At 66.6% G+C, this 25,819-nt stretch overlaps 4 protein-coding genes across 4 annotated transcripts; 3 read left to right on the forward strand and 1 right to left on the reverse strand.

The window, feature by feature from the left end:
* Nucleotides 1-210: 210 nt before the first annotated feature.
* On the forward strand, nucleotides 211-6,665 carry DNAI2 (dynein axonemal intermediate chain 2). The gene is made up of 12 exons (XM_074889128.1): nucleotides 211-393; nucleotides 518-679; nucleotides 804-925; nucleotides 1,886-2,028; nucleotides 2,647-2,760; nucleotides 4,059-4,198; nucleotides 4,334-4,456; nucleotides 4,821-5,044; nucleotides 5,295-5,430; nucleotides 5,730-5,876; nucleotides 6,043-6,429; nucleotides 6,583-6,665. The coding sequence occupies exons 1-12, from the start codon at nucleotides 211-213 to the stop codon at nucleotides 6,589-6,591; spliced, it is 1,890 nt and encodes a 629-aa protein (XP_074745229.1). The 3' UTR covers nucleotides 6,592-6,665.
* A 231-nt stretch (nucleotides 6,666-6,896) lies between these two features.
* On the forward strand, nucleotides 6,897-14,938 carry KIF19 (kinesin family member 19). The gene is made up of 23 exons (XM_074889123.1): nucleotides 6,897-7,032; nucleotides 7,101-7,209; nucleotides 7,540-7,687; nucleotides 7,975-8,031; nucleotides 8,276-8,404; nucleotides 8,822-8,902; nucleotides 9,398-9,715; nucleotides 9,838-9,948; nucleotides 10,073-10,160; nucleotides 10,258-10,394; nucleotides 10,533-10,658; nucleotides 10,739-10,921; nucleotides 11,018-11,164; nucleotides 11,268-11,390; nucleotides 11,812-11,938; nucleotides 12,005-12,155; nucleotides 12,249-12,435; nucleotides 12,716-12,986; nucleotides 13,168-13,262; nucleotides 13,332-13,468; nucleotides 13,617-13,852; nucleotides 14,103-14,238; nucleotides 14,341-14,938. Exons 1-23 carry the CDS (start codon nucleotides 6,897-6,899, stop codon nucleotides 14,936-14,938), a joined length of 3,831 nt encoding a protein of 1,276 aa, XP_074745224.1.
* Nucleotides 14,907-18,927, reverse strand: BTBD17 (BTB domain containing 17). The gene is made up of 3 exons (XM_074889077.1): nucleotides 18,558-18,927; nucleotides 17,065-17,341; nucleotides 14,907-16,598 (listed from the first exon to the last, which is right to left on the reverse strand). Exons 1-3 carry the CDS (start codon nucleotides 18,649-18,651, stop codon nucleotides 15,518-15,520), a joined length of 1,452 nt encoding a protein of 483 aa, XP_074745178.1. The 5' UTR covers nucleotides 18,652-18,927; the 3' UTR covers nucleotides 14,907-15,517.
* A 2,712-nt stretch (nucleotides 18,928-21,639) lies between these two features.
* GPR142 (G protein-coupled receptor 142) lies at nucleotides 21,640-25,614 on the forward strand. The gene is made up of 3 exons (XM_074889079.1): nucleotides 21,640-21,719; nucleotides 23,250-23,405; nucleotides 23,863-25,614. The coding sequence occupies exons 2-3, from the start codon at nucleotides 23,270-23,272 to the stop codon at nucleotides 24,726-24,728; spliced, it is 1,002 nt and encodes a 333-aa protein (XP_074745180.1). The 5' UTR covers nucleotides 21,640-21,719; nucleotides 23,250-23,269; the 3' UTR covers nucleotides 24,729-25,614.
* The last annotated feature ends 205 nt before the right edge of the window (nucleotides 25,615-25,819 follow it).

Below are 25,819 nucleotides of genomic sequence, written 5' to 3' on the forward strand. Positions count from 1 at the left end.
TCTCCAACATGGCGGCGTGCATCACGTGATTCCCCTTCGGCGTTGCCAGGCAACGGCAGACGCGGCCCTGCCAGTGGCTCCCAGTGAGGCCGCGCTGGGGACTCCTGGGTCCCTCCCTGAGGCCCCCGATCCCTTTCGGGGCTCCCCCAGAGCAGAACCCCGCAGGGCTGGGGGAGGAAGGGGCGCCCGCCGCCCCCTCGCAGGGCCGCCATGGAGATCATGTACGTGTACACGCGGAAGCGCAGCGAGTTCGGCCGGCCCTGCAGCTTCTCCGACCGGCCGGCCAAGGTCAGCGTGGACATCCCCCCCGACCCCGGCATGGCCAGCGGCTTCGTGCTGAGGAACCCCGTGGACAGCGCCGTCCAGCACAGCAGCGACATGTCAGAGCACGAGGTACGGGCTGCCCCGCCAGCCGGCGGCGGCCTCCCAGGCTGCTGCTGTACGAAGGGGAAAAGGTGGTGGTTTGCACTTGTTCAGCTCAGATTCTTGCTCTGTTTTCTCCGTGCCACCCGCCCAGGTCAACACCGAGCGAGTGGAGGTGGAATCCCGCGGTGTCAACCACGTAGAGGGCGGCTGGCCCAAAGACATCAACCCACAGGAGGTGGAACAAACTATCCGCTTCAGGAAGAAAGTGGAGAAAGATGAAAACTACGTCAACACCATCATGCACCTTGGTGCCGTAAGGCCCTGCCCGTCCCCCCTCCTCGCCTCCTGCTCCCAGAGCCCCCTTGCCCACCCGCTGCTGGTCCCCTCACCTAGGCAGCTCCCCCAGGGCACGTCCTCTGCCTGTGCTTTCCCCGCAGCTGATGGAGCACTGCGTCAAGCAGAACAACGCCATCAACATCTACGAGGAGTATTTTGAGGAGGAGGAGATGGCAGAGCTGGAAGACGAGCCCCCTTCTGCAAAAACCATCAATGTCATCAGGTAGCACAACCAGCTGGGGTCCCCAGATCCACAGCGGGCTACTGAGTGTTAAACTGCCTTTGGAGACAAAGGAGGTGGAAAACCCGGAGGCTTTAGGATAGTGCTGGATCCATTTAGTCTGGAGAAGAGGAGGCTGAGGGGACACCTCCTGGCCCTCTACAACTCCCTGAAAGGAGGGTGCAGAGAGGGGGGAGGAGTCTCTTGAGCCAAGGAACCAGCGCCAGGACCAGAGGGAATGGCCTCAAGCTGCGCCAGGGCAGGGTCAGACTGGCTCTTAGGAAGGATTTCTTTGCAGAAGGGGTTGTTGGGCGTTGGAATGGGCTGCCCAGGGCAGGGGGGGAGTCCCCATCCCTGGAGGGGTTGAAGAGTCGGGTTGACCCAGCGCTGAGGGATCTGGTGGAGTTGGGAACGGTCAGGGTGAGGTTCATGGTGGGGCTGGAGGAGCTTCAAGGGCTTTTCCAACCCAGACAATTCTGGGATTCTGGGATTCTGTTTATGGGTGCAGAGACCTGCTGCAGCCCCCCTGCTCCATAAGTCCGTCTGTTCCTCCCCTCCCTGCCCTCCACCCTGCCCAGGCACTTTGGAGATAGGTACCACAGTCTAAGGACAGACGCAGCTTTGAGCATCTTCTAACAGTGCTTTAGACAGGGATTTTTTTTTTTTTTTTGGTGCCTCAAAGATTATTTTCAAATGTCAATGGCTGTTAGGTCATTTCTAGAAGTCAGATCCAGTAACTTAATTGGATTCTTAGAAATGTATAACTGGAAAGACTTTATTAAATCATCAACTCTTCTCCCCCCGCCCAATCCCCAAGAGAATCGTTTCCTGCACTCAATGCTCAAGGGCTGCAGCTTGTTTTAATTGCGATTCCCACAGTTTCCTTTGGGAGACAGTCATCCCAGGGCGTGACACAGCTGTTAGCAAACTAACATCTTTCTTTGATGTCCTGTTATCAAAAAGGGATCCAAACGTAACCAAGAGGACGGCCATGCATCTCTCCTGGCACCCTGACACATGCAAGAAACTGGCAGTGGCTTATTCCAGCCTGGAGTTCCAGCAAAACACGAAAGACATGAGCTTTGACTCATACATCTGGGATCTTGGTAAGGGGAAGGGAAAACTCACCAGTCAGTAACGCTGCTGCTGCGGAAGCACTTTGTGTCTTCAAAGAGTGTAATGAAGCCTCACAGCACTCCGGAGGGGGGTGAACAGGGGTTCGGTTTCTGCTTTGCCCACAGATCAATGCCGAGAAGGGGAGAAATGGGACCTGAAAGCTGGCCAACAGGTGGAAAATAACCACTAAAATCCCACTACATGACTTCATAAGCCAGAGCGCCTGTGACCACAACAGGCAGCTGAGCCACGCTCCTCTTATGTGGTTCTTGTCTTTATATGGTTCACTCGTGCTTAAGAAAGAAAGAGGCAGCACAAGCCCAGGCTGAGAATTTCCCTGTTCTGTCAAAGACTCTGTCAGGCCTTTTGGAGTGAAAAACACAAAGAAGAGGGGTTGGGGTACCAGGGGTTGGGGTACCAGGGGTCTGTCCCCAGGCTGGCAGGTGAGGACAGGTCAGCTCCCTTCCTCAGTGAAGGTGAGGGACCCTGGGCCAGCACCAGCACAGCAGGGAGCCAGGCGTGGAGAAGCGGGGTGCGGTATCAGGAGGTTTAGAAGTGGGGGTGCTCGCCCTCAGGACTTTGCTTTTTTACTCATCCCTTCTTGGCAGAAAACCCCAACAAGCCGGAGCTCGTTCTCAAGCCGTCATCCCCTCTCGTGTGCCTGGAATACAACCCCAAAGACTCGCACGTCCTGGTGGGAGGATGCTACAACGGGCAGCTGGGTAAGTGTGAGGCCATACTAACGAGAGCCTGGCTTCGTTTTAATTCATTAAGAGCCTGGTTCCAGCACTGCTACACTACGAAGGACGTAACATCCTTAGTGCTGCGGCTGGGAATGTCCCCAGCACGGCCTGAAGCCCCGGGGCTTTGTGTGTGGGGGACAGACGTGTGCTCACCTGAGCAGGGACTCGGGGAGGGGGGGGACACCGTGCCTGGGAGCCCCTCACAGGCCCTCGGGGCAGCGAGGGGGCTGCGGCCGCGGCGAGAGCCCGGCGGGGATCGCTGGATCCGGCAGCTGAGCAGCACGTGGCCCCAGATCTTTGCATGGCAGAAACCCAGGAGAGCTGCCGTTGGTTTGTGCATCGAATTGTTCTTGTGCTGTTGTTTCAAGCGCTTGGAGAAGGGCCCCTCTTTGCCAGCTTCGTTTATGGCTCTGTTATTTACTCGGCCACACGAGCCCTCTGATTTAATTGCGCTCATTTCGATGTTTTCCTCGCCGTTCGCAGCAGCAATCGGAGCTGACAGGGCACGCGTTGCGGGGCTGTGACTGCACGCTCCGCAGGTGATGGAGGGGAGGGATCTCGCCCCAGCCTTCGCAGCGCTCCCCAGGCGCGTGGCGCGGGCCCAGTGGAACACGCTCCGTCACATCCAATTGCTTAATTAGAAGTGAGGAAGAGGGAGCGCGGGTGGCTCCGTGCCACCGTGGCCCAGCTGCCTCGTCTCTGCTGAACCACGGGCCAGGGCCGCGCTGTGCCTTGCCCTCTGTGTCAGAGGCAGAGCGATGGGGAAGGATGGCTGCTGCTGGCTGCGGGGGACCTGCGTTCGTTAACCAGCACCCTTCGGGCACATAGGAGGGGAGCGCAGCCCGGGTCAGGTCACACAGGCTGTTCTTTAGCAGCGTTGAGTGTAAGAGCTGCTGTTTGGAGTTGACAGGGGGCTGGGGGCTGCTTAGACCATGCCTGTTCCTGCTGCAACCCCTTGTGCAGAGCAGGGGGGAGCCGGGGGGATTTATTGTCTCTGGGGATTGTAGCATCTGCCAGAGAGAGACGATCGCTGAGGAGCTGCTGCAGCTATTTAGTGTGTTACCACCATCTAGCTCAACAATCCCTGCCAGTGAGCACAGCGACAGGCTCCCAGCCCGCAGGACACATACATGGGGCTGGGAAATGCGGGGGGAGCACCCAGTGAGGTTTGCTCCCCGTTCTGGCTTGGGCAGCATCTCCTCAGGGAAATGTGTGGCAAGCAAAGGAGCCAGGCAAGGGAGCTAGTGTGGGTCTTGACAGCTCCTTTTTCTCCCCAGCTTACTGGGACACCAGGAAAGGGGGGCTGCCCGTGGAGTTGTCCACTGTGGAGGTCAGCCACAGGGACCCCGTCTACGGAGCCGTCTGGCTCCAGTCCAAAACAGGCACCGAGTGTTTCTCAGCCTCCACCGACGGGCAGGTAAAGGGCAGGGGAGGGTGCCAGGCCCCCAGGCTGGCAGCGTGGGCTGGCACAGGGCAGCTGCCTGGCCCCTGGCCCCCGTGACTGAGACAGGAGCAGCCCCCACAGCCCCCTCGTGCTCCTTGTCCCGCATAGGTCCTGTGGTGGGACATCCGCAAGCTGTCCGAGCCCACCGAGACGCTGGTGCTGGACATCACCCGGAAAGGGCTCCGGGAGAACGCGCTGGGCGCCGTCACGCTGGAGTTCGAGCCCACCATGGTGAGTGTCTGTGCCAAACCGAGCCAAGCTGAGCCGGGCGGGCGGTGCCCATCACCCAGGGGCACGGCACAAGCGTCTGATGCCCAGAGTGACCCAGAGCACTGTGCTGCAGCTTCCAGCACGTTCTCACCCATCTTGAAGAATTCGGAGTTGATGTTTTCCCAAAACACAGGGTCTTGCTGGCGTTTCGGTCTCTAAATGCCCCCAATAGTGGTGGGTCCCAGGGCTCCGATCTCCCCTGGCACTGGCTGTGACAGACTCCCCCCTGCTCAGACAGCAAAGCCCTTCGCTGCCCCACGGCCCCCAGCCCCGTGGGGCCCCCCCCACCCTGCTGACAGCTGCTGTCTCCTGCTCCCACCCTCAGCCCACCAAGTTCATGGTGGGCACAGAGCAGGGCATCGTCATCGCCTGCAACCGCAAGGCCAAGACACCCTCTGAAAAAATCACCAGCACCTACAGCGGCCACCATGGACCCGTCTACGCGCTGAGCAGGAACCCTTTCTACCCCAAAGTCTTCCTGACGGTTGGTGACTGGACTGCTCGGATCTGGTCGGAGGAAATCAAGGAATCATCAATTATGTGGACCAAGTAGGTGTCGGTGTGTGTTTGCCCTGAAAAAAGTCTTTTTTTTTTTTTGTGGAAGGGGGGGTGATGAGCAGGGTCTGGTCTGCTCAGCTCAGGCAGGAGGTGGTGGGATGGTCACCAAGGCAGAGCGGTGGCTGAGGGCACCAGAAGGGGAGGTGGCCAGGCCTGGGCTCTGGGCTGCAGGTGCTGCGCAGGCCGCAGCTGTGGGGCCGGGGGGATGGAGCCCATCCCCACTGCCTCGGGTCTGTGGCAGGTACCACCTCTCCTACCTGACGGACGGGTGCTGGAGCACCGTGAGGCCGGCCGTCTTCTTCACCACCAGATCGGACGGGACCCTGGATGTCTGGGACTTCCTCTTCAAGCAGAAAGACCCTTCCCTCAGCCTGAAGGTTCCTCTGGGTCCCGAGGCGGGGAGAAGAGCCGGGGCCGTCCCCGATGGTGCTTGGCAGAGCTGCCGCCTTTCCCTGCGCGGCGCAGGCAGAGCCAGGGGGTGGAATCCCGTCCTGCCCGCGCGGGGCTCGGGATAAATCCCCCCGAGCTCTCCCCTCGGCCCTGTGCTGTGCCTGGAGACCCGTGCGCTCATAATTGTGTTCCCGTCACTGACAACCGCGTGGGTTTGCCTCTGCCAGCTCGTCCTGCCCCGTGTGGCATCACATCAGGGCTAAGGGCCACCATCCTCCCTCCCCAGGTCTGCGACGAGCCCCTCGCCAGCCTGCGCCTGCAGGACAACGGCTGCGTCGTCGGCTGCGGCTCGAAGCTGGGCACCATCACCCTGCTGGAAATCTCCTCGGGGCTCTGCACCCTCCAGAGGAACGAGAAGACCCTGGCCACCGCCGTACGTGCGCTTTGAGCCACGGGCCACCGGGCTGGGTCACAGCAGAGCCCTCAGCACTGCTGGCATGTCGCTCGCCCCGCGCAGAGCAGCTCTGCCAGTGAGCCCTGTAGGGAACATACCGTCCCGTGGGGTCCCCTGCGCCCCTCAACCCCCCTCCCTGCCCTAGATGTTCGAGCGGGAGACGAAACGGGAGAAGATCCTGGAGGCCCGACACCGGGAAATGCGGCTGAAGGAGCGTGCCAGGTCGGAGGGGCAGGGGACAGAGGTGGAGGAGAGGCCGATGGAGAGTCCCCAGGAGGTGCTCGACCGTGCCCGCAGGGACTTCTTCGAGGTCATCGAAGCGGAGCTGCAGAGGAGGGCACAGGCAGAGACCCACCGCCCGCATGGCGAGGTACCGGGGACGGGAGGAACCAGCGGTGACTCCCTGCCGTGGCGCAGGGGACGGGGCTCAGCCTCTGCCTCTCAGCTTAAAAACCACGCGGGAGAGGAGGCGGCTGCGAAGGGGGAAGAGAGCCAGCTGCCCAGGGACGAGGAGGAGGAGGAGGATGCCAAGGTCAGTGCACTCCAGCTTCGCGTTGCTTTCCCCCCTCCTCCTTGCTGGGGTTGCTGCTCCTCATGTGGGGAGGGGCCGGGCAGAGCTCGTGGGGTCTCTGCCTGTGTGGGGGGGAGCAGAGGGTCCCTGACCCCACGCCTGCCCCCTCTGCAGGAGCCGTAGCCGAGAGAGGACCGGTGGCTCGCACAGAAACCCTCGCGTTGGTCACAGATGGCCCTTTGCCCTCCTGATTTATTATTTTTTGCTTTAGGGTGAATAAACAGGAGCTTTCCACGTCACGTTTCCTGTTTTGTCACAGCGGGGTTGAGCAGAGGGTGGGAAATTCACGTCCTGTCGCTCTTCATCTCCCCTCCCCGGGCCAGGCCACGGATCGAAGCCACCCGATGACCACGGCGGAGCTCCCGTGGCAGTGGGGTGTCCTTTGGGGTGTCCCCCAGCCTGACGGGGCAGCGCTGTGCCCCTGAGCGATGCCGAGCAGCTCCCCGTGCCCCCCAACCTGCCGCTCTCCCTGCGAGAGCAGCTCTGCGCCGGGGTTATCGGCGCTGGGTAAACACCGCGCGGCCGGCAGCGCCGAGCGGCCACCCCGCCTGCGTTACCCCCACGGCAATTATTAACGAGCCGCCGCTTGCGCTTGCCCCACGGCTCAGCTCTCCCAAAAGACCCTTCCCCAGGCTCGGGGCTGGGGGGGCTGGAGGGGGGGGCCAGCGCTGCTGACACCATCCTGCCTCGGCAGGGCGGTGGGGGGAGGCGCCTGGGGCCTGGTGTCAGCCCTCAAACAGGGTTTGTTTTCCGCTGTGCAAAAACCAACCTCACGCGGAGCCCAAAGCCCAGTTTTATGCCATCGTTGCGCAAAAATGGGCGCTGGGGGGGTCATTCCGTGATGCTCGCACCCCACACAGAGGAGCTGCAGCCTGTTTATCCTATGCCATGATTAGTAAAAAGCTGACACTCCTCGGCCCGTAATTACCATCGCATTTGCTAGGGGTTGGTTATATTTCAGCCAGCCCTGCTTGCTGTGTAAATGAGCACGCACGCTCCTGGCAGTTTTTTCAGTCTTGAATTGAGTCGGTGGTCGCAATCTCCCCCCCGACACCTTCACTCCTCCCCCAGTTTCCACAGATTTTTGCTGCCTTCCTGCTTCTCGGGCAATCAGCACACTCTGGGGCAGGATGCTCCCCTCTTACCGATCTTTTATCGCCTCTCCGATGGGGATGTCGTTAGCAAGGCCTGGATCCTAGCGGCTGACACAAAGGAGCTGGTGATTCTTGGTCCTTGTGCTTGAGCAGAAACATTTATACGGGCTGGAAAACTGCACTGTCCTGGGGGGGACAGGGCCTGTGCCTCCCCAGCCCCGAGCCGAGCGCTGCCATGTCCTGGCACAGCCGGTTCCCACCATGTTCATCCCCAGCTGTGGGAAGGGAGCCGGGCACCAGCCCCCCAGCTCTGCCGAGCACCTCGTTAAGGGCCAAACCCTAATTATACCAATAACGAGAGGTGGACAGGCATTTCCCCCAGCCATGCTGGGACCTGCGTTGCCCCTTCCAGCCTCACAGCACCCCGGCCATGGGGCTGGCGGCGCTGCGGGTGTCTATGGGCCTGGGGGTTGGGGCAGGCAGTGGGGGGATGCAGCCTCTGCAGTGCCACACTGGCTGGGGGGGCACCCGAGGGGAGGACAGAGGGGCTCAGCCCCCAGCCTGGAGTGCTGCCAGTGCCTGAGGAAGGGAAGGGGGGAGACCCAGGCTGGGGTCCCCCACTGAGCCCTCCCTGGGGACACTTAGGGACCGGGCTGCAGCAGGGGGACAGAGTGGGGGGGCAGCTCCCCTCAGCCCCTGCGCCCTGGCTCTAGGGGACAGTGAGGACCAGTGAGTCCCAGCTGGTGGCACAATGTCCCCAGGGGGAGCAGCACCCCACGGCTGCACCCCACAGGGCTGGGACGAGGCAGGAGGGGGGACGTGACAGGGACAGTGTGGCTGCTGTGACTCACCTGTCCTGCCACCCCCGCGGAGCACCCATCCCTGCCGCACCTCGACACCGCAGGGCTGGTTTGGCAGATGCTTTTGGGGCACCCTGGGGGGTTTGGGGGCACAGAGGCCTGGCAACAACCCCCCAGTCCCACTGTGCCCCCGCGGGCTCGCCCATCCCTGAGCCACGTCAGCGGGGGGCCAGGTGCCAGCAGGAGGACACGCTGCCCGCCTGCCCCTTTGAGGCTGGTCCCAGCGGTGTTCGCTTTCGTCCCAGGAAAATAAACCTCTAATTGCAGCACCCAGCATGGGGGGGGGGGGTCGCGGGGGCTGCGTCGGCACTGCTGCAATGGCTCGTGTGCAGGTCCGTGTCCCCGCGTCCCCCCGTGTCCCCGTCCCCACTGCCCCACGTTCATCCTGGTGTCTCGCAGGTGGCTCTTCGCATCCGTCCGATGAGCACGGCCGAGCTGGCAGAGGGGGCCCGGCCCATCGCCCACCGCCTGGACGAGCAGGTACGGCCGCGGGATGGGCACCCGGGGGTTCCTCGGGCACCGCCTGGCCCTGGTGTTTTACCGCCCCCGACTACCTCATGTGCTTCACAGCTCCTGCAGGAGACCCTACAGTAACAAAGCAGCAGGGTGGGGAACTCTGGGGGCTCTGGGTGAGGAACCCCCCTTCCTGCGGTGCTGTGGGATGCTGTCCCCGTCCCCAGTCCTGGGTGGAGGGGGAGGTGGAAACAGGGCAGCAGCGAGGGAGCAGCTTTGCGTTACAGGAAAAGTCAAAACTTGCTTCGCAACGGGAGCGGTTGGGAGCTGGGGACCCCGCGAGGGGCCGTTCCACGCAGGGACAGGGACACACAGGGTCTCTGTGGGGTGTCGGCGTCCCCGGCAGTGGGTACCTTGGCGTGTTGCGCTCACAGAGGTGCCTTTGTGCCGCCGTGCCCAGGTGGGCGCAGCTGGCCCGGCAGGTCCCCTGGCACCGCACACAGAGCTGGCTTTGAACCCCAGCCCGGCCTGGGGACAATGGGACGATTCAGGAGGACAAAAGGGCCCCGCGCCGGCAGCACCGGCACCAGCCCGGGCACCTCCTGCGTCCTGGCACGGAGGGGACGCCGGCCCCGGCAAAGCAGGGGAGGGGTGCCCACGGGGTCCCATGAAGGCTCAGACCCACTGCGAAGCACATCTCAGTGCCCCTTCCCTGCCAGGGTGCCCCCCACCCATGCCAGGGTGCCCCCCTTGGCTCTGACCCCCACTGTGGGTGACGCAGGGTACCCAGGCAGGAGCACAGGGGGACGATGCAGTTCTGAGCAGGCGACGCTGGGCAGGGTGCTCAGTCCCCACCCGAGCAATTGCATTGCCCAGTGCCAGGGTGCTGATGCCCGGGCTCCAAAAGCCGAATCCCACTCGAGTCCCCCCCCTCAGCCAACCCCCCTCGTGTCCCCTGGCAGGTCGTGGTGCTGCGAGACCCCCTGGCAGACCCCGATGATGTCCTGCGTGCCAGCCGCTCCCGGCAGAAGTCCTACTCCTTCGATGTGGCCTTCGACGCCACGGCCACCCAGGTGGGTCCCTTGGGGCATGGGGTGGGGGGATGCGGGGCTGGGGGAGACAGGCTGGGGCACCCGGGGCAATGGGTGGAGGTGGGGTGCAGCAGGATGCACCCCAGGGCTTCTCACCCTCCCCCAGGAGACTGTGTACCGTGCCACCACCCAGAGCCTCGTCACGGTTGTCATCTCTGGCTCCAACGCCACCGTCTTCGCCTACGGCCCCACCGGTGAGGGGTGCAGGGTTGGGGAGTGGGACAGCCCGATGGCTGGAGGGGCTGGGGGGTGGTGTCCCGGTCCCCAAACCAGCCCCCTCCTCTCCCCCAGGCTGTGGGAAGACTTACACCATGCTGGGCACCGATGGTGAGCCCGGGCTCTGCGCCCGCACCCTGGGCGAGCTCTTCCAGGCCATCGAGGATGCCAGCGGGGATGTGGAGTACGAGGTCTCCATGTCCTACCTCGAGGTACGCGGGGATGTGTCGTGTCCCCCCGTTACACAGCCCCAAACCAAGTATCTCTGCACCCAGCATGGGACACTGAGTCCCGCGGGTCCCCAGGCTGCGGGGGGGACACACATGCCCAGCTCCTTCCCCCCTGCCCAGATCTACAACGAGATGATCCGGGACCTGCTGAACCCCTCGCTGGGCCGCCTGCAGCTGCGGGAGGACGCCGGCGGCACCGTCCAGGTGACCGGCACCACCCAGATCCCCGCCACCAGCGCCGACGAGGTGAGCCAGCGGGCACTTATGGGGCAACAGGGAGGGGGAGGGTGTCCAGCGAGCCCCCCCGCGCTTCCCGTCTGCCCCAGGTCATGCAGCTGCTGGCGCGGGGGAACAGGCAGCGGACGCAGGAGCCCACGGCCGCCAACCGCACCTCGTCGCGGTCCCACGCGGTGCTGCAGGTCACCGTGCGCCGGCGGCAGCGGGGCGGGGGGCTGTGCCACGGCCGCCTCTTCATGATCGACCTGGCGGGCTCCGAGCGGGCGGCGCAGGTACGGCACCCACCTGGGGGGCTGCAGGGCCAGGAATCCCCCGCCTCGGTCCCTCTTTTACCAGGTTTTTCCCTCTGCCTTCCCCACCCTGCCCAGACGCGGAACCACGGGCAGAGGATGAAGGAGGGAGCCCACATCAACCGCTCGCTGCTGGCCCTGGGCAACTGCATCAAGGCTCTGAGCCACCGGGCAAGCAGCAAGTACATCAACTACCGTGACAGCAAGCTGACCCGCCTGCTCAAGGTGCGGCCGGGGGTCCCGGCTCCCCCTGGCAGGTCCAAGCTGGGGAGGGGGCACAGCTTGCCCCCACCCTGGACCCTCTCAGCCGTCCTCTCTCCATGGCCAGGACTCACTTGGGGGCAACAGCCACACGGTGATGATCGCCCACATCAGCCCGGCCAGCACCGCCTTCGCGGAGTCCCGCAGCACCCTCGCCTACGCCCACCGCGCCAAGAGCATCCGCACCACGGTAGGGCCGGGAATGGGGGTTCCTTCGTCCCCCGAGCAGCACCCCCCGACAGGGAGGGTATGAGGAGTTCACCCCTGTGTGCTCCACGGGTCCCCGGAGTGGGGGGGCTGCTCAGGGCTGGGGGGTGCTCAGGACCAGCTCCACGGCCACTCACTGCTTGGGGACAGTGCATGGGGACCCTGTGGGGACACAGCCATGCTCTGCTTGGGGACCTTGTGTGGGGATCCTACTCAGAGACATACCTGGGGACCTGCTCCACCAGCTCTCTCCTGCCTGGAGAACCTCTTCAGGGATCCTACTTGGGGACCTTCTTGGGGACCTGCTCCATCAGCCAGGCCCTGCTCAGGGACCCCACTTAGGGACCCAGTTTGGGGCTGGGTGGTGCCAGGGCCGTGGGACGTTCACACCAGCCCCATCCCAGGTGAGGCAGGACCCGCTCAGCATTGCAGCCGACCTGCACGGGGAGATCCGGCACCTCAAGGGCCAAGGGGACACCGAGCTGGGGCGACTGGGGCAGGGCAAGCACCGGGACATCCCCTACACCCAGGGTAAGGTGCAGCCCCCCACCTTCCCACAGCTCCCCAGGGCTCGGCGCTGACACCTGGTGCCTCCAGCCCAGGTTCGGCTGCGTGGTGCCCGCCGGGAGCCAGTCGGTGCCCGCCGGGAGCTGGCCGGTGTCCGCCGGGAGCAGGTGGCCCTGTCCCACCTCCTCCTCCAGCCACAGGGCACCGCACTGCCGGCCCAGCACCTCCTCGCCCTTACCCCGTACGTGAGTGTGAAACCCCCCACGGGGATGGGGTACCCCCAGTGAGCCAGGCTGGGAGTCAGACCATCTCCTCCTCTTCCTCCTCCTTGCAGCAGGGCACAGCGGGGCCAGCAGTGGAGTGAGGAGGAGCAGGGGGAGCCAGTCGGCCCCAGTGACAGCGAGGGGGACTCCGACACAGGGGACAAGCAGTTGGAGGTGCCAGAGCCACCCAACGTGGCCGTTGCCCACAAGAGCATCGCGGTTGTGGCACAGAAGCAGGACAGGCTCCGGCAGCAGAAGGTTTGGGAGCCCCGTCCCCACCATTGGCCGCTGAAACCCCATCACCAGGGAGCTGAGTTTGACAAGTCTCAACCCGGCGGCCCTGGGGGGACACAAATACTCAGGGGCCCTGGCAGGGATGGTGGTGTCATGGCAGAGATGCTGGTGGTGGGCAGGAATGGTGACACCGTGGCAGGGGTGATGCCGTAGCAGGGACGGTGATGCCATGGCAGGGACGGTGACACCATGGCAGGGATGCAGATCCCCTGGCAGGGCCGGTGACCTCGCTGCGTGTCCACAGGCAGAGCTGTCACGGCACTTTCGGCAGAGCCAGCAGCACCCGCGGCGGCTGGAGGAGGCCCTGCGGCCCCGGAGCATCTCGGAGGAGCAGCGGGAGCTCCTGGCCCTGCTCCGCTGCCTGCACCGGCCCGAGCTGGAGATGCCAGAGCCGCGCTCCCCCACGCTGCTCGAGGGTGGCCTCCGGCACCCACCGTCCGTCACCGCGCAGCGCTTTGACCATCACCGGGCCCTCTGTGCCCGCATCATCCGGCAGCAGCAGCAGCTCATCGCCGGTGCGTCCCTGCCGTGATTTCTGCCGTGACGAAGGGGCCTCTCATGTGTTGTCACGCCGGGAGTCCTGCAGCCTCACCGGGTTATTGCAGCGGGACGTGCCCGCGATGCAAAGTCCCCCCCGGTGTCACGCCATCGCCATGTGGCACGGCCGGTTGATGCCCTTCGCCCTCTCGCTGGCAGACCACCGGCTGTCGGTGCCACGGCCACTGGAGGAGCTCTATGAGACCTACCTGAGGGAGCTGGCAGGGGACCCCGGGGACACCGGCACCCTCAAGGTAGGGCAGGGTGGCTCCAGCCCCCCGCCACACCCCAGACAGGTCGCTCACCCCCTGTCCCCCACCCAGGGCACGTCTCTGCCCAAGATCCTGCCGGTGCGTGGTGCTGAGACCCCACTGGAATGGGACAGCGGGCAGGCACGGAGCTGCAACCACCCCACACCCTGCCATGACTCCCTCCCGCCGCTGCGCCCCACGAGGGACAGGTATGGGTGGGCACCCACCACCCCCCACACACACGGGACTGCTGAGGGGTGTCCCCTCCCCAGCAGCGCCCCAACCCCCCGTGTTCAAGAGGACCCCACGGGCACAGCAGGTGGGGGCTGGGTGGGCGACGGTGCTGCCGTGCCGCAGAGCACCGGGAGATGTCGAGCAGCACCAAGAGCATCACGGCCGAGGCCACTCAGCACCAGTCCCGCGTCCTGCAGAGCACCCACCCGCACCCACCGGCGCCCACGGAGGAGCGGGGTGGCAGCAAGGACAGTCTGGCATGCAAGAGAGGTGGCAAGGAGCCGGGGAAGAGGAAGGAATCACTGGATGGCAGAAGGAGATCAAGGCGGTCACGGTCCCTCGAGGTCACCGGCTGCGGGGTAGGTGCAGGCACGGGGTGGGGGCCGTGCCCCCGGCGAGGCGGCGCTGACTTGACCCGGGATGCGCTGGAGCTCCGGGAGAGCGGTGCCGGTGGCCCTGGGGAGGACGGCAGGGTGGGGAGGCCCCCACCAGCTCCCCTTGGCATCCCTGTGCCCACCGGCGGGGTGTGAGCGCCCTACGGCGTGTCCCCCCCCTCCACATCACGGTTCCTCCCCAAATCACCGTGCCCGCAGACCCCCTCCCCGACAGCTGGCGGCCCCCAGGGGCTCCCCGTGCTGCAGAGCCGCTCCAAGCACACCGTGCTGGTGGGGGTGCGGGCACCCAGCACCCAGGGACCCCCCAAAGTGCTGCCCGGAGCAAAGCCACCCCCCCAGCCAGCTGCCAGGTGAGCCCCCACCTGGGAACGGGCTGCAGGGACCATCGCTCCCCCGTTCCCCATGCCCCTTCCCCGGGTGTTGGGGTCCCATCTCAGCCTCTCCCCCTCCAGCTCCCCACCACCCCCAGGAAGGGCCAGCACCCGCGGCGCGGCTGCGTCACCGGGAACGGTGCCAGGGCCTCCGGCAAGGACGATGGAGTCACCGGTGCTGAGCCAAGCTGGAGAGGGGCCGGACCCCGTGCCAAGCCAGCGGGCTGAGCACCCATCCCACCAGCCCCAGCACCCTGGGGCATCCCCCGTGCACCTGCTCCAGTGCCAACCCTGGGGGCACGGCTGGGGGCGAGGGGCAGCAAGCAGGGCAGGGGGCCAGCGCTCCCCGTGCCAGCGGCGAGGCAGCCACCCAAGTCCCCAGGGAGGGACGCAGTCACGCTGGGCAGTGATCCCGGCCGGAGCCACGCGGCTGCTCTGGGAAGGGCCTTGTGGGTGCTCAGCACCCGGGGGACGCAGCCATTCACCCAGCACCCAGCGTACGGATGGGTGCAGGGTGTCTCGCCGGGCGTTTGTCCTTCCCAGGGGCTACATTAAAAGGAGACACGCTGAGCCGGGGAGTGACGTGACTGCTGTGGCCCGCTCCGGGGATGGGGACCCCCCCCAAAGACACCCCCGCACACCCCACGCTCGTTTTCTGCTTTTATTCAGAATGGGGTGAGGGGATGGGGCAGGGATGGGGCAGCTGCCGGCCGTGAGCGGGGGCGGTGCCCCCCAAAGCCTCCTCTGCTGCCAGGGGAGGCAGCCGGCCCAACCGCCCCAGCCTGGGCACGCACCCAGCTCGCCACCGAGCCTCGGGGTGCTGCTGCCGGGGTCCCCGTGCCGGCAGCTGGCCCCAGCACCGCTGCTGCTGCTTTGCTGCCCGGCGCAGAGGAACTCCAGTGCCACAGGGGTGGCATCACAGGAGGGACAGGCTGCCTCTGTCCCCATCCTCCCACCGTTGGGGTTCGCGAGCCCAGGATGTGCCCCGCGGCCACAGGCTGCACATTTCACCCCCTGCGCCACCTGGACGGGGCTGGGGGGCTCCCAGTGTCCCCTGTCCCCAGCTCCCCGCAGGCATCCAGGGACAGTGATGGGGACGGGATGTGGTAGGGGGACAATCAGGGAGGGGTGGGCGGCGGAGAGCGCAGCCCCGGGGCCCCCCGACACGGGGACCTCCATCTACCTATGAGCAGGAGAACCAAACACGAGCCCCCGCGGCGAGGGGGACAGTCCAGCGGCGGGACCTGGCTCTGCCTCGTTACTTCTTCACCTTGATGAGGGAGTGGTAGATGGGTTTGATGATGATGTGGAGGTGCAGGGAGTTGTCGATGAGGTACTCGGAGGTGCGTTTCTGCAAGTCGGCGTGGGCGAGGAAGTCGGCCACCTCCTCCGAGCTCTGGTGGAAGCTGTAGGCGTGTTTCACCAGCACACGGCCCTGCTGCCGCACCCCCACCAGCACCGTCTTCTGGAAGCTGACCCCGGCAAAGTCGGGGCTGCTCATAGCCGGGGTGATAACGAGCCGGGGGCGACCGTCCTCGATGCGCACCGGCTGGACGGCGCCCGAGGCCGAGTCCGAGTAGACAGGCCGCAGGCTGACGGGCAGCCAGCGCGGCGAGAACAGGACGTTCCAGGTCACCCGTTTGCCGGCGTCGTGGCTGCTGGGACCCAGCTGGGTCTGGAAACTGGTGCTGCGGTCGTCCCGCGCCGGGTTGTTGATGACCCACTGGGAGCCCCAGCTGGGCGCGAGGTAGTTGCGGGGCAGGAACATGCTGCAGTTGACGTCGAAATACTTGGCGAAATGGAGCGGGGAGGCGGCGTGGAACTGGAAAGCCTGGAAGAGCAGGTCCTGCACCGCGCCGTAGTGCCGCGCCAGCACCGCCGACTGCGCCTGCAGCCGGAAGAGCTGACTGGGTGAGATCATGGGGTAGCGGATGGCGCGCAGCACCCGTTCGGCCACGGGAGCCTCGGGCTGCCGGCGGCTCAGCCAGCCCTCCACGGCAGTGTAGAGCTCCAGCTCGCTGTGCAGCACCAGGTCGGAGCGCTCCAGCAGCAGCAGCAGCAGCTCCACGCTCACCGAGCCCCACTCGGCACTGCCCAGCACCGCCGAAAGGTTCCAGGCCAGGAACTGGAGGCAGGTCTCCTGCAGCGCCGCGTCCCCGACGCGCACGGCGTAGTGGTACCAGCCCACCACGTGGCCCTGGCTCGACTCGCTGGCCAGGTGGGTCTTCATGTAGTCGGCCACGCCGCGCTGCAGCCCCCACACCCGGTACTTGCTGGCCAGCTGGTGCATGGGGATGGCTTGGTGCAGCAGGATGGAGACCCCCCCGCAGTACAGGTACCTGGGGCAGAGCGTGGGGCCGTGACATTGTTGTCCCCCGATCCCCTGCCCGGCCCAGCCACAGGCGCCGGCAGCACAGGGGAGCATCCTCCCTCCTGGGCTGCATCCCTCTGGGCACCCACATCCCGTGGGTCCCCCATGATCCCCAGGGGAGCATCTTCCCTCTTTGGCTGCATCCTTCCAGGTATCCTCATCCCGTGGTCCCCAGAGGAGCATCCTCCTTCTTTGGCTGCATCCCTCTGGGTATCTCCATCCCATAGGGCCCCCATGGTCCCCAGGGGAGCATCCTCCCTCCTGGGCTGCATCCCTCTGGGTGTCCTCATCCCATGGGGTCCCTTCGGTCCCCAGGAGAACATTTCCCCTCCTTGGCTGCATCCCTCTGGGCACCCCCATCCCACTGGGCTCCCACAGTCCCCAGGGGAGCTGCATCCCTCCCGATATCCCCATCCCGTGGGGTCCCCACGTACCTGATAAACTTCTCAAAGAGGGCGGCAGTCTCGGGCGGCTCGTGCAGGGTGACGACGCTCTGGTTGCGCAGGAGGCTCTCAAAGACCTCGCTCTGGAGGCTGAGGAGCAGCTGGTGTGTGTGGAAGACCTTGGCCTCGTCGGAGGCGGCCGTGCGTACCCGCAGCACCGAGTCGCTGCCGTTGCCGTTCTGCAGCAGCTCCTGCAGCCGCTGCAGCAGCGTCAGCGAGTGGTTGATGGTGGCCGCCGAGGCGTCGCCGCTAAGGTCGGTTTTCTGGGCTGGGGGGAGATGGGACCGTCCCAGTGCTGCACCCCGGGAACTCCGGGGCACAGCAGAGTGGGGCGACGCACAGTTAACGGGGGGCTGGGGAAGCCTGGCTCCATGCACGTCCTCCCCCCAGCGCTGGTGCCAAGGGGGTGTGGGGAGAACGAGGGGACACGGGGACATTTGCATCCTTGGGAGCCAAAAAACTGCTTTTCTGCAGCAGAAGGGGTGAGACCACCATGTCCTGGGCTGGGACGTGCTGGGAAATGGCCCGGTGCCGGGCAGCGTTGGCTCGCAGCCCGGTCTGCCAGCCCCAAGCCCGTCCCCACTGCGGGCAGAGCGAGCCCTGGGCATTGCCCCTGACCCCCCCGAGTCCCGGACTGACACGCGGGGGACATGAGAGCCCGTGGGTGTGGGGAGTCAGGCACGCTCTGCCCCCACATCCCGGGGTGGGGTCCCCGCTGTCCGAGCAGCCTGGGGACAACCGGCTGCGGGCCAGTGCTGCGGAGCAGGCAGTCGCCATGCCATGCCTGCGCCCGGTGCCATCCCTGCCTCCTCGCTGGCACCGGGAACCGGCACCTCCTGTCCGGCCAAGTCTCGGTCCCCTCCTCCGGCTGCGTGTGTCGGCAGCCCAGCTTGGCCCCGGCTTGGGCACACACCGGGGGTGACCATCCCCCCGTGTCCCCACAGTGCCGGGCTCCCAGCAGGGATGGGGGACCAAATCAGGGGTCTCCACGCTCTCGCAGGCACAGGGCGCCTTCCTCCTTCTTCTCCTCTCCCTCATGCCTGGCACAACTTCCACCCCCTCCCCAGAGCATCCTTCCCCCAGGGTGAATTTGGCCCCGTCTCTCTCAAACCCCAGTGAACCCACAGATTTCCCTTCCCAGCGCCGACTTAAACCGGCGGGGTTGGGGAAGGGGATCGGGAGCCCCTCGCCCCGCGGTGCTGGACGCCGCTGCCCGTGGCACCAAGCCGTCCCGGAGCGGCCGCGAGCACAGCCCGGCTCCCCCCCAGCACCCCCCGGGCGCCGTGGGGCACAACTGTGGGGCACGGCACGTCCAGGAGCCGCGTCCATCCCTCCCCAGGCGCCGCGACGGCGCGGGCTCAGCCTCCCACTGGCACCACCGACACCCACACCGCGGCTGAGCCCCACCCCGGCACCCCGCGAGGGCAGCGGGACCCACAGCAAGGGGACCCCTCCATGCCTCCCCCCGCAACGGCCACCCTTACCGGCTTGCACGGTGAGGAGGAGGAGGAGGAAGGCGGCGGCAGTGCAGCCCCAGCGGCGGGTGGCCACAGGCCAGGCGGCCGGCAGCCTGGCCATGGCTTCGCAAGCGCATCTGCCGGGTTCCGGCGCGGCACGGGGCGTGCGGTGCTTATGTAGGCCACGAGCCCTCCCAACCCGCGCACCCGCGCCGCCACATCGATTGGTGGAAACTGGGACCGGCCGTTACCAAGGGAACCACTTCCAGCCCCCGACCATCCCACCCTGACCCCGGACCCCAGTCCCGCACCCCGAGGTGGTGTGACGGGGTGCCCTGCTGAGCCCCGGCACGGCACGAGGGCACCTCCCTTTGCCGCCTGCTCCCGCCGTGGCCCAGCACCGCCGTGTCGTGCCGCAGCCCCACGCGTGGCCGCGGCCCTTTGTGCCGTCGGGCTGCCGCAGCGGGGTCTTTGCATTCAGGGCACAGCTCGGCGTGGCCTCCCCGCTCCCCCCGGCTCATGGGTATTCATGCCGGCAGCAGCCCATCACCATGGCATCCGGGCTGCCGGCAGGAACTGCCTGCCCTTTTCCCAGCCTTTGCAGCCAAGAGGCCGCTTGCGTCGGGCGAGTGCCCTGTGCCGGCCTCCGCTGGCACCTCGCCCACCCCGACGGCTCTTGGGGGGCTTCACAGTGGGGCTGGGGTGGTGTTTACCCCCCCCTCTCCATGCAGCCCCTGGTGCCAGGGCTCTTGGGGGGCTAGGGGTGGGGCTGGGTGCCCCCACCCTGTTGAAGGACACAGGCACCCCTCGGTGTGGGGGCGAGCAGCCCCAGCGAGCGGGGTGGGAGCAGGGGGTGTCTGCACCCCACTTTTGGCCCCAGTGGTACTGTGGGGTCCCCACGGGGGGGGTCTGACCCCCACAAACAGCAGCAGCCCAGCTCACACGGGCACGGCAGCCCCTCACCCATCACCCAGGCCCCCCATGAAGGTGTTGGGGGGCTGCTGTGCCGGGTGAGACCCCCCCCCCGCCCCACAGCTCGGTGCTCCCCTGGGTGACCCTGTGCAAGGTCACCTCTGGGTGCAGGAGCGCCAGGGCCCCCCATCTCCTGGGGACACCGCCGGGGAGATGCTGTGACCTTCAGCACGTGGCAGTGCCGGAGCCGCGTGGGGGGATATTAAACCGCTCCCGGTTATCGAGTATCTGTCCGGGCTGATGGGATTAGCACCGGTGCCCGCGGTATTATTGCAGCTTTGTGCCGAGCGGGATGACAACGTGGCGTGGCCGGTGCTTGTTTCACACCCTGCTCCCTCCCCAGCACCCACGGTGGGGGGGACACCAGCCATGTCCAGTGCTGCTGGCACCCCGCGGCGGGAGGGGACGTCGTGCCGTGGCCGGTGGGACGGGGAGCGAGCGGTTCATGGGGTGAAGCGGCCATCGGTGCGTGCGGTGGGGTAGGACGGTGGCGGGGTGGCGGGCACCGGGGGGTTCAGCTGGGTGGGGGGGGTGCTCAGCCCTTGCCCCGGCTCTGGCACAGTGCTGCCCGGTGCTGCCACTGTGGCCGGGGGGGGTGGTTTGTGCCGGCGAAGGCTTCTGAGGACACGTTTGCTTTGGGGTCACATGGGAGCAAAGATGGGGCCACGGAGCCGAGGAGCCCCGAGCGCAGCCGTGGCCCGGGAGGGCGAGCGAGGGGCCCGGGCTTGGGGTCTCCAGATGCTGATCGTGGGCAGATGTTGCCGCAGCTCCCCGGGGAGGGCGGCGATCGCCCATCTGGCCCTGACAAGCCACCCGGCCATCACGAGCCGCGCTCCCGGGGCTCCCCAGCTCCTCACAGGGACAGGTGGGCGATGCCACTCGTGGCGTGGGGCCGGGGCTCAAGCTCCACAGCAGAGCTCCACTCCCAAGAGCACGGTGCAAGCAGAGGGGGGATGAGGGCCCCCCCACGCTGTGGCACAGCCCGTTACTACCTCACCGCATCCACCGCTGCCTCATTGAACCACCCTGCAAAAACCAACAGCTTGCCAGGAGGGCGCCGGCACGGTGCCAGCCCAGGGACCCCCGCATCCCCCGCCGGGGTGGCACAAGCTGTGGGACGTGGCAGGGACACACGGGGAGACCGTGGGGCCGGGGCTGGGGGTCACCAGGTGACGAGGCAACAGGGAGATGGAGAGAGCAGCTGCGCCGGCTCCGGTAATTGCGGCTGAGGCGGCGGAGGGTTGGCTCACCATAGCGACCCGTGCCAGGCGGGAGCATCGCCCGCGTGTGCTAGGGGGGCACCGGGGGGGGGGGGGCGGGAGTCGGGGGTGGCCCCGGGGACAGGCAGGGGACATCAGCCTTCCCACCCTTCCCTGTGCTGCTGGGGAAACTGAGGCACGGGCAGGTTTTTCCCTCCAGGGTTGTGCCGGGAGGTACCTGGGCACAGAGCGAAGCCCCACAGGGACAGGCGGGCGCACACGGGTGCACACATGTGCACACTCATGTGCACACTCGTGTGCACGCTCACACATGCGCACACACACACCCGCTCCCCCAAGGCCCTGGAAGTTGCTGGGGACCCTGTGCCAGCCCCCAGCACCTCACCAGGTCCCTGCCTGTCGTCCCCCCCCACTTCTGCCCATCCCAACGCACCTCGGGGTCCGCAGCAAACCCAGAAATTGGGGCTCCAGCACCCAAAGGAGGGGGGCTGGGGGTCGGGGTGCAGGAATGATGCACCCACCTTGGTCACACAGGCCTTTGGGTACAACAGGGGGGCCCTGCCTGTCCCCAGGCACCTGAACCGCCAGCCCTACTGCTCTGGGGTGGGGACGAGCTGTGTCACGGTCACTCAGGGCTGGCACAGCCCCCCCCAGGTGACCCCATCCCTGGCCCCCGCAGGAGCAGCGAGGCCTGGGGACGTCCTCCTGCCCCGCTAGCCCAGCCCGCGGCTCTGCCCACCCCGCTCTCCCTCCGCCCCGCCGCGGGCGCGGGAGGGGACACGGCCACTGACAGGGACACGGACACCGGTGGGGACACAGCCACCAGCAAGGACACGGCCACCGGTGGGGATACGGACACTGGCGGGGACACGGCCACCAGCAAGGACACGGCCACCGGTGGGGACACAGACACCAGTGGGGACACGGACACTGGTGGCTCTCTGGGCCCAGGGACGGTGGCACCGCACGCCGGGTGGGTGGCACAGGGACCACCGAGGTGAGAGTCCGTCTCTGGGGAGCGGGGCCCCGGGAAGGGGGGAGGGGGTAAAAGGGGGGACTAGGTCGGACCCAGACACCCCCCCGCAAAGCAAAGGGGGTCAGGGCTGGGAAAGGGTTAACGCGCTCCCGCCAGCTGCAGCTCGATGCCCCAGCGCCCTGGGGGACGTGAAGGGCCGGGACTTGCCCCTCCTCATTAGCCAGATCTAATTAGCAGTTAATTGGCATCCTCCTGCGCATCTCTCCCCCCCGCCCCCCCCCGGGGTCTGCTTCCTCCTCCCCCCACGGAAGCGGGATCCCTGTTGCCAGCCCAGCCCGGCGCAGCGGCCAAAGCCCCCCCCGGGCCCCCCCACCGCGGGCACTGCTGGTGGGGGCAGATTCATCGCGGGGGGGGGCCCGGAACGGGAGCACCGGCGGGGGGAGAAGTGTGTGTGTGTGTGTCTGTGTGTGTGTGTGTGTGTGTGTCCCGTCCCCGGAGCCATCGGGGGTCACCGATGACTGGGACTGGGCCAGTTTGGGATCCCTGTTGGGCCAGGGTCGGTGCCCAGTACCGCCCCCCCCCGGGCTCAGGACCCCCCCTACACCTCGCAACACCCCCCCCTCGGGCTGGAGATTCCCTGCGCACCCCCCAGGTTCAGGACTCCCCTCCCCAGCACTGTCCCTGCGCTCAGGACCCCCCCAGGGCTCAGGACCCCCCCCCGCACCCCCCCGGCTGAAGATCCACCCCCGGACCCCCTCCCCGCGCTCAGGACACCCCCCACCCCATCACTAAGGTTGGGGGGGGTTTGGTGGTCGCGGTCCCCCTCGGAAGATGCTAATGGGGGGGTGGAACCACAGATTCTGACCAATCAGAACGCAGCGCTGAGTTTTAGCCTCCCGATGCCTGGGGAACGCCTCTCTGATTGGCTGAAGACTGGTTCCCTTTAGCCAATAGGAGCGCAGAGCTCGGCAGGGGGGCGGTGCCGCCCGGGTTTATGAATGGTGGGACCGATCCGGGCGCGGGGCGCGGGCAGGGGACGGGCAGAGGGACGGGCAGGGCCGCTGCCTCAGGAGCTGGCAAAGGAGCCGGCGGGCAGCCTGGAGGTGGCCAACCCCCCCCGTTGGCACCGCTGGGACCCCCCCTTCGCACCTCTGTGTCCCCCGGGGGTGTCACCCAGGCCGAGAGCTGGACCCTCACCCCGCTGGGAGCCCCCAAGAACATGGTGTTTTAATCTGTTGGGTTTTTTTTCAAAATGATAAATAGGGCTGGGGGGGAGGGAATAAACCGGGAGCTTCTCCGGTAGTGGGGTCACCCTCCATTGTGGGGACGGGGACCGTCACCCCAGTGTCCCCACGGGGGCTGGATTGTGGGTCCCTCATCCTGCAGCTCCAAAACGTCCCATCGCGGGCACACGCGGCGGCAAACCCAGGGCAACTGCCCCCGTGGGAGCCAACCTGCTCCCAGCCCCCCGTGCCATGTCCCGGCTGAGCCCCCCCCTGAACCCCCCAGGTGCCACCGGGGTCCCCTGACACTCCCTGTCTCCCCTCGCAGCCGGTCCGTGGCGGGAGGCGATGGTCCCGGTGCCCAACGGCACGGCCGCGGTGTGGGCCGGCGAGGCGGCACGGCCGGAGCTGGAGCGGTCACCCTGCATGGTCGGCATCTTCCCCATCGTGTATTACAGCGTCCTGCTGGGGCTGGGGCTGCCAGGTGAGGGCTCTGGGCTATGGGGGGGGCTACCCAGGGATGGGGGGGGCAACACCCATCCTGCCTCACCTGAGCTATGCGCCCTCAACCCAGCCTGTGCCCTTGGCTGCCAGCAGAACCCCGTCTTTTGGGGATACCGGCGCTTTTTGGGGATGGGGAGAAGACTCTTCAAGGGTGGGGGAAACCACCCTGCTCCCCACGGCCCCCCCCTGCGGCCTCGGGGCCGGCCCCAGCTGCAGTGCCCAGCCCCACGTGGCAGGTGCCGCAGCAGCAGGGACAGATGGTATTTGCGTTGCTTGGGCTGACACGCGGAAGAGATTAATCAGCTCAGCAAATCTCCAGCACACCGTGAGATTTATAACTCCCCACCCCAGCTGGGGCCTGGGGCTGCTCACCCTGCAGGGTCCTGGGTGCTTTGGGGCCCCCGCTCCAGGGTCTCACATCGCTCCCCTCCTTCCAGTGAACGTCCTGACCGCCGTGGCCCTGTCCCGCCTGGCCACAAGGACCAAGAAATCCTCGTACTGGTACCTGCTGGCCCTGACCACCTCCGACATCCTCAGCCAGGTCTTCATCATTTTTGTGGGCTTCATCCTGCAGACGGCCATCCTGGCCCGGGCGGTGCCCAGCGCCTTCATCCACACTGTCAACGTGCTGGAGTTCACGGCCAACCACGCCTCCATCTGGGTCACCGTCCTGCTGACCGTGGACCGTTACGTGGCCCTGTGCCACCCGCTGCGGTACCGCGCCGTCTCCTACCCCCGGCGCACCCGCAAGATCATCGCAGCCATCTTCACCGTGGCGCTGGCCACGGGCATCCCTTTCTACTGGTGGCTGGACGTGTGGCGTGACGCCGACCCCCCCACCGCCCTGGACACGGTGCTCAAGTGGGTTCACTGCGTCACTATCTACTTCTTGCCCTGCAGCATCTTCCTGGCCACCAACTCCATCATCATCCTCAAGCTGAAGCGGCGGAAGCGCTCGGGGGGCAGCCGACCCCGCCTGAGCAAGACCACGGCCCTTCTCTTGGCCGTCACCACCGTCTTCATCGTGCTCTGGGCTCCCCGGACCATTGTCATGATCTGCCACCTCTACGTGGCCTCGGTCAAGAGGGACTGGCGCGTGCACTTGGCCTTGGACATCGCCAACATGGTGGCCATGCTCAACACCACCCTCAACTTCTTTCTCTACTGCTTTGTCAGCCAGACCTTCCGCCGCGCCGTGGGCGAGGTGCTCCGGGCCCACCTCCGGCACGGCCCCCGCCCCGGCAGCACCCGCTTCCCGGCGGCCCTGAAGCCTCTGGAGCTGCTGGCCGGCACAGCCCTCTGAGCCGGTGCTCGGCCGGGGGTCCCGGGGCTCACCCAGCCCCCTGCACCCCACCGGGACCCGGTGAGACCCTGCCCTGGGGACGCTGCCCCCCCCATGATGGCCGCTTCTCCGCGGCGCTGGGGGTTCCCGCGGGTGCTGGTGCCCGGCCGACTCGTTGCGCTTCTTTGGGGACCTCGGGCTGCCCTGTCTGGTGTCAGCACCTCCTTACACCCCAGGGACCCCTGTCCGTGCTCATCCCCTCGGGTCACGCAGCATTCGACCCCCCCAGGAAGCAGCCGTGGGGCAGCCAGGACGTGCCCCCTCCATGGCAGGAGCTGCCGCCTGCCCCACGTGTGCCCCCCTGGGTTGGGCTTCTCTCCAGCCCCACGGCTGGGGGGTTCAGGGGGCTCCCACGGCCACGCTCTCAGCTGCTCTCCTGCACCGAACCGATGCACTGAAGGTCCTGGGGGCCCCAGCGGTCCCGGCTGCCCCGTGGTAGGGGGGTGACGGGTGCAGGTGAGCTCCTGCGGGTCCCGGCGAGACCGCGGTGCCCGCTGGGTGCCGGCGGGACGGTTCTTCCTCCATAAACCGCCACGCTGAGACCAAAACTCTGCCTGGGTCCAGCTCCCTGCCAGCGGCTGGGACTGGGGTCCCCCTGCACACCCTGGTACTCCTGCCCTGGCAGCCAGGGGGTGCGGGGAGGGAGAATCCACAGGGTCCGGTGTCCCCAGGCTGCGGGGCACGGGCACCCCGGGCGCACCCCAGCATCTCCCACCAGCTGCAAGGTAGGGGGTTCAATATGCCCCCCCTGCCTTCCCCGCCTCGAGTGCACCCAGCCCTCCCAGTTACACCAGTGCCAAGCCCTGCTGTGCCAGCCTGCCTGTCCCCAGCTGCCACCAGAGGGCAGGGACGGGACACCCTGCAGAGCTGGCACCCCCAGTCCCCCACACCAGCCCTGCCCATCCCGCTCCCCACCCGAATTCCCCCGTAAGGCCCTTGGCGTAACCCCCCACCCCCCCCCCACCCCAGACAGACCAGCCTTTCCGCTCTAATTCCCCAGACACCGAGGTGGGGGGGTGTTCCCGGGGGGATTTGGGGTGTCCCAGGCACTA

Source organism: Strix uralensis, chromosome 19 (genome assembly GCF_047716275.1).
Source record: "Strix uralensis isolate ZFMK-TIS-50842 chromosome 19, bStrUra1, whole genome shotgun sequence".
Classification (NCBI taxonomy): domain Eukaryota; kingdom Metazoa; phylum Chordata; class Aves; order Strigiformes; family Strigidae; genus Strix; species Strix uralensis.

Bases quoted from the DNA above. Each gene is read 5' to 3' on its own strand.
- DNAI2 (XM_074889128.1), top strand. From the start codon at position 211: ATGGAGATCATGTACGTGTACACGCGGAAGCGCAGCGAGTTCGGCCGG. The intron at 2,029-2,646 runs GTAAGGGGAAGG...CCTTCTTGGCAG, and splicing joins CTCATACATCTGGGATCTTG to AAAACCCCAACAAGCCGGAG. The intron at 4,199-4,333 runs GTAAAGGGCAGG...TGTCCCGCATAG, and splicing joins CAGCCTCCACCGACGGGCAG to GTCCTGTGGTGGGACATCCG.
- KIF19 (XM_074889123.1), top strand. From the start codon at position 6,897: ATGCCGAGCAGCTCCCCGTGCCCCCCAACCTGCCGCTCTCCCTGCGAG. The intron at 10,395-10,532 runs GTACGCGGGGAT...CCCCCTGCCCAG, and splicing joins TCTCCATGTCCTACCTCGAG to ATCTACAACGAGATGATCCG. The intron at 13,469-13,616 runs GTATGGGTGGGC...GCCGTGCCGCAG, and splicing joins CTGCGCCCCACGAGGGACAG to AGCACCGGGAGATGTCGAGC.
- BTBD17 (XM_074889077.1), bottom strand. From the start codon at position 18,651: ATGGCCAGGCTGCCGGCCGCCTGGCCTGTGGCCACCCGCCGCTGGGGC. The intron at 17,342-18,557 runs GTAAGGGTGGCC...ATCTCCCCCCAG, and splicing joins CCTCCTCACCGTGCAAGCCG to CCCAGAAAACCGACCTTAGC. The intron at 16,599-17,064 runs GTACGTGGGGAC...GCTCTGCCCCAG, and splicing joins CTCTTTGAGAAGTTTATCAG to GTACCTGTACTGCGGGGGGG.
- GPR142 (XM_074889079.1), top strand. From the start codon at position 23,270: ATGGTCCCGGTGCCCAACGGCACGGCCGCGGTGTGGGCCGGCGAGGCG. The intron at 23,406-23,862 runs GTGAGGGCTCTG...CCCTCCTTCCAG, and splicing joins GCTGGGGCTGGGGCTGCCAG to TGAACGTCCTGACCGCCGTG.